Source organism: Anolis sagrei, chromosome 2, assembly GCF_037176765.1.
Source record: "Anolis sagrei isolate rAnoSag1 chromosome 2, rAnoSag1.mat, whole genome shotgun sequence".
Classification (NCBI taxonomy): Eukaryota; Metazoa; Chordata; class Lepidosauria; order Squamata; family Dactyloidae; genus Anolis; species Anolis sagrei.
Genome location: NC_090022.1, coordinates 162170881 through 162176880, shown reverse-complemented (window position 1 = coordinate 162176880; position 6000 = coordinate 162170881). Strand labels below are relative to the sequence as shown.

General features: G+C 41.8%; 1 protein-coding gene across 1 annotated transcript in view; it reads right to left on the bottom strand.

Moving 5' to 3' along the window:
• Positions 1-476: 476 nt before the first annotated feature.
• Positions 477-6000, bottom strand: part of LOC132768040 (venom factor-like) — a 93358-nt gene continuing 87834 nt past the window's right edge. The window contains exons 38-40 of the mRNA XM_067464017.1: positions 5686-5769; positions 1963-2098; positions 477-776 (exon numbers count right to left, since the gene is read on the bottom strand). Of these exons, the coding sequence (XP_067320118.1) occupies positions 635-776; positions 1963-2098; positions 5686-5769 (362 nt within the window). The 3' untranslated portion in view covers positions 477-634. The remainder of the gene's footprint in view (positions 777-1962; positions 2099-5685; positions 5770-6000) is intronic.

The following is a 6000-nucleotide window of genomic DNA, read 5'->3' as shown; positions in this document are numbered from 1 at the left end:
AATCCCTGACTGCAAGCAAACATTTGATACAAAGCAAATAAAGTGGGAGCTTCTGGTACAGCCATACCAGCACAGTGCTCCATTCTGTGTGCAAGTGGGGCAGTATGAGTTTAATAAGTTTCCATTAAGATGGGGAAAACAAATGATTTTCTCAACCATCCTTATTTAGTAACAAACCAGTTATTTAGTAAGCTTAGCGTCTTGTAGAGCTTATATTTTTGTTTTATGGTTTCTGGGGTTTTGATTGATGTTATTCAATAAGCGGAGGCATTCTTTCACTCTACAGGCCTGCCAATTCTTCTCACACACCTCTCTTTTCCTCTGTTTTTCCTGCCTGCTCTTTCTATGTCAAATTTTACATTGTGCATCCATTGGGGGCCGGCACCTGTCCTCCCTGCAAAGCATTATGCACACTGATGACACCACACCAATCAGTCAAAAAACAGCAGACACGGTAGTAACAATCAATACAGTAGTACAGTAAGTAATTCTGCCTTTATTTTATGCATAAACAATTTGAAAAGGAAAAGGAGAGCAATAAAGGGGGAACGTTAAAACTTCAGGAGAGAATTGACTTCTGAGCACTAACTCAAAAACTAGCCTTCCATGAATAACATACAGCAGGCAACTCCAGCTAGGCCTGGCAGCCCATAACTGTTAATGAAAATGACAACTGGTCAAAGTCATTGCAGAGTGTCTGAAATTCTTCATCTTGGCATTCATCCTCACTTGGCCACCTCTCAATCCAGGTATCTTTGGTTATGAGGTAGTAGATACTGGGGAAAAAGCAAAAGAGTAGAGTTCTGAATCTTTGCACAAAGGTAAATTCATTGACAGGAAATCTGTGGAAGAAGAAAGAGGACTACCAAGACTGGACTGAAGTGAATAAGGACCATTCCTCAGCCACTTCACACACCTTGAAGTGGCCAGTTTTTATTAGAGGTGTATTTTGGGGTGACAAATTTGTTGAGAGGGCTGCTCTTTTTTTGTCCATTTCGGAGGCATTTGTAATTTTAGAAAATTTAAAATGGCTACTGACAAGAAGAGCACATTAAGGTTTTTGTAGGTCCAAGCACTCTGGTATTCGACTACTTCTCTTATGTCACTAGGGATAGACAGACACCATTCCAAAAACTGTTCATGTGAACTCTATAAGATTCAAAACACACATATCCTTTAAAAAACGGAAGTCAAAAAATCTTTCTTTTGATTTTTTTTGTTTTTCTTCTCAATTTCTTTTTAAATTAATTCTGTTTTTGTAGGTCTGACATTTTTTTAGACCTTAGGCACTATATCTGAAGCAGTGGTTCCCAACCAGCGGTCCACAAGAATGAAAATACAGTCCGCGGCCTCACCATTAATACACCGTTGCTTTGAAACCATGCAGCAACGAGAGTGATTGGTTTTGCAAAACTCTCTTATAGTGCTGAGGCAACAGGGATGTCAGGAGGGGAAACTACCCACGAAAGATTACTACTACCACATCTGCTCTAGATTTTCAATACTGTTTTCTGTGGGCGAGCAGATGGCATATGTTCAGTATCAGAAACTAGAGCTGATTTGGTCTATCCAATGAAATGTTCTGAATCAGCACCCCAAATAACTAAATCAAATCTAAAGTTGATCAAAAACTGATCCGTAACTCTTTTGGCACTAATGTTGGAGAGTGGCCCCTGATCAACATGGTCCCTGGTCCCAATAAAAAGAACCTATGCTTCAAAGTCATTCAAAAGTCATTCATGACACATGTCTCCCTCTTAGGGAGACACACACTACTGGAGGAAAGTTCCCATGAAAGCATTTTTTCTAGAGTTCAAGATGGGAGAGATTCACCTAACTGGGAGTAGGTAATTGCCTTCCTAACTGAGAAAATAAATGTTATTTTTGCTCACTGGCTAGAGACAATAATAAATAAATAGAAGCAAAGTATACATCTATAAACCAATGAAATGAAATGCATACTTATTCGTTGTGGGCCACAGATCACTGCCGACACCCCAGATCAGATAGTCATTGTTGACCTTCAGATTCAAAGTTTCCCTGCATTTCATCTTGCTGATAAATCTGCGAGGACTGGCTTCTGGATTTGGATCACTTCCTGGAGGAATCACACAAAACAATACAAATATTTGCATCAAGGCAGTGAGTCAATTAACTGGTTTAACTGACAGATATGTTGAATAGTAGACAACACAGGAGCAGGGAAGGAATAATTGCCCTTCTTGCCCTGATGTCATTGTGTCCATAATTTTTAGTTGGCATGCAAATTTATTGAATAAATGTCACAGTAGATGCTCACTTCACAATGGAGTCAGATATCCCATCTTCCCTCTTCTACTAATTTGTACACATAGTATATATACTATGATACTTCACCTAGTTGATGGGAAGCTTCCCACCGGAGTGGAAATCAGCTATCGGACAGATGGCAAGCTATTCGACCTCAGCAGACTGAAAGCCAAAACCAAGGTTACAACATCTGTTATAGAACTCCAGTATGCTGATGACAATGTCGTCTGTGCGCATTCAGAAGAAGATCTACAAGCCACTCTAAACACCTTTGCAGAAGCATACGAGAAGCTCGGCCTGTCATTGAACATTGAAAAAATGAAGGTGCTGTTCCAGCAGACACCAGCCAACCCCTCTCCAATGCCAGAGATACAGCTTAATGGTGTAGCATTAGAAAATGTTGATCATTTCCGCTACCTTGGCCGCCACCTCTCCACCAAAGTCAACATCGACACCGAAATACAACACCGCCTGAGTTCTGCGAGCGCAGCATTTTTCCGAACGAAGCAGAGAGTGTTTGAGGACTGGGACATCCGTAGGGATACCAAGGTGCTTGTTTATAGAGCTATTGTCCTCCCAACCCTGCTATATGCCTGTGAGACGTGGACTGTCTACAGACGTCACATGCAACTCCTGGAACGATTCCATCAGCGCTGCCTCCGGAAAATCCTACAAATCTCTTGGGAAGACAGGTGGACAAACGTCAGCGTGCTGGAAGAAGCAAAGACCATCAGCATTGAAGCGATGGTCCTCCACCACCAACTCCGCTGGACCGGCCACATTGTCTGTATGCCTGACCACTGTCTCCCAAAGCAGTTGCTCTACTCCGAACTCAAGAATAGAAAACTGAATGTTGGTGGGCAGGAAAAAAGATTTAAAGATGGGCTCAAAGCCAACCTTAAAAACTCTGGCATAGACACTGAGAACTGGGAAGCCCTGGAAGTCAGCTGTGACCAGCAGTGCTGCAGAATTTGAAGAGGCACAAATGGAGGGCGAAAGGGAGAAGCGTGCCAAGAGGAAGGCGCATCAAGCCAACCCCGACCGGGACCGCCTTCCACCTGAAAACCAATGCCCTCACTGCGGAAGAAGATGCAGAGCAAGAATAGGGCTCCACAGCCACATACGGACCCACAAGAATACTGGAAGACAATCCTCCTCGGAAAACGAGGGATCACCTAACATAACACACATAGTATAGATTTGTATAGATTGTATAGATAGCAAGAATTGGTAGTTTGAGAGGAAGTCTCAGATTTCTATTGCATTCTGTACTTAAGATTCCTAAAAATGGAAGAAAAAGGGAGCTCCTGTAGTAAATTGCAACAGCTGCGGAATGTTTGTGTCATTGCTTGAGAATATGGGTAACTATACTTGTAGTAAGTGAAATATAGTGGTTCTTATTGCAAGTATAACTATTTTAAAGTCTTAAAACTCCTAACTCTGATATGCTTGTACAGGACTATGTCCCTCTTCTCTCAAACTGGTCACTGACCATAATAAAGTGAACTTGAACTTGAACTTGAATATAGTGGTTCACTTGTAAAAGAAGGTCCAGCAGCTTAAGGCCCCTCTGTCCACACTACAACATATTAAGGGAGAGGGGAGGTTGTCCTGGATCCAGCAGAACAGACTGTCTTGCATGAGAAACATGCAGAAGTTGTCTCAGAGATGGAGCCCTCTCCCCAGACATAGGAGTTAAGATTAGTCCCCAGGAAGCATCCAGGTGTGTTAAAATATATCACACGTAAACTGCGCCTCAATGGGATTGTACAAGGGTTGAATGAAAAGTAATGCCTCCACCTTCATTACTCCTCAACAGATGGCAGTACTGGTAACTGTAGAGGAGAGTCTACTGAACAAGGTACTGGCTTGTTCAGTAGACTCTCCTCTACAGTTCCATTTTGGTGGGAAACCTTAGTATTGAGCAGTTGTGTTGTTAAAGTGCGAAGTATGGAACCCTGCGCAGATGGTTGGTCAATGCAACTTAAGCAACATGCAGTCGTTGAATTCTTGACAGCTGAAGGTGTCACCCCAAAGGAGATTCATCAGAGAATTCAAGCTGTTTGTGGTGATTGTGTTGATATGAGTACTGTGCATCCTTGGGCAAGTGAAGACCTGCATCTTCGAACAAGCGTTTGGCTAATCAGTGCAATGGAATATAGGAACACGGTGCAATCGAATTTGGAACAAAGGATTACGAGAAAGGATTCTGATTTGTTGTTGAGGCGATATGATTATAATAATGATTGCCTTTTTATATTGATTGTTATGTAGAAGGTATAATGTGTTTTAACCTGCTTTTGATATAGTCTTGTGATTTTGTATTATGTAAACCGCTTTGAGTCGCCTAAGGGCTGAGAAAAGCGGTATAGAAGTAAAGTAAAGTAAAGTAAATAAATAAATAAATAAGTTTAAAGATGTTGAGGTGACACCTTCTGCTGTCAAGAATTCCATGACTGCATGTTGCTTAAGTCATATTGACCAACCGTCTGTGCAGGGTTCCATACTTCGCACTTTAACAACACAACCATTCAATGCTAAAGCTTCCTGCCAAAATGTAACTGTAGAGGAGAGTCTACTGAACAAGCCAGTACCTGCCGCATACCAGTACTGCCATCTGTTGAGGAGTTACGAATGTGAAGGCATTACTTTTCATTCAACCCTTGTATCACTCTGTATATTTCCCATTCAGTTGCCTGCATTTACATAGCCTTCTCATTGTGTCAAAGTCTTTTGTGGACTCTCACAATCTCTTTGCATTGTCTTAGGCCCCTTCCACACAGCTGAATAAAATCCCACGCTATATGCTTTGAACTGGAATATATGGCAGTGTGGACTCAGATAACCCAGTTCAAAACAGATATTGTGGAATTTTCTGACTTGATATTCTGGGTTATATGGCTGTGTGGAAGGGTCCTTAGTCTCAGAGAAAGGCAAAGGCAACCCCCTTTTAAAAAATTGAAAAAAAATCTTCATAGGGTTGCCAAAGTCAAAGTTGACTTGACACCATATAACACCAATGAATATGAGATTACAAAGCTGTAGCTGTTTACAGAAAACATTCCTGCTTCTATATCCAGTAAGCCAATTCCAACAAGATGGGCCGGAGCCCCTGGTGGCGCAGTGGGTTAAACCCCTCTACTGGCAGGACTGAAGACCAACAGGCCGCAGGTTCGAATCCAAGGAGAGGCGGATGAGCTTCCTCTATCAGCTCCAGCTCCTCATGCGGGGACATGAGAGAAGCCTCCCACAAGGATGATAAAAACATCAAATCATCCAGGCATCCTCTGGGCAACGTCCTTGCAGACAGCCAATTCTCTCATACCAGAAGCAACTTGCAGTCACACCTGACACGACAAAAAAAACCCAAAAAAAACAACAGATGGGCCTTTTTACCTTCTTTAATCTTTTCCAGAACTTGCATGAAGTAGTTGTCATAACCACTTTCGTCTTCTATTCGAATCAGCTTGGCTTTGTATACTTCAAAACAGAGAAATGTAAGATGTTTAGTTGTTTTACTTCACAAAAGCCTTAATTTTTTTGACATGATTGCTGGTGCTGATGAAGATACTGGTAAACCCAAAGCCAGATTTAACTCTCCAATACATGATTTGCTTTGTTTCTCATCACAGGAGGCCCAAAATACACCATGCAACTGCAATGGACAAGGCCAACCAGTCTTATCTATATAAATTAAAATGTAATGTTCGT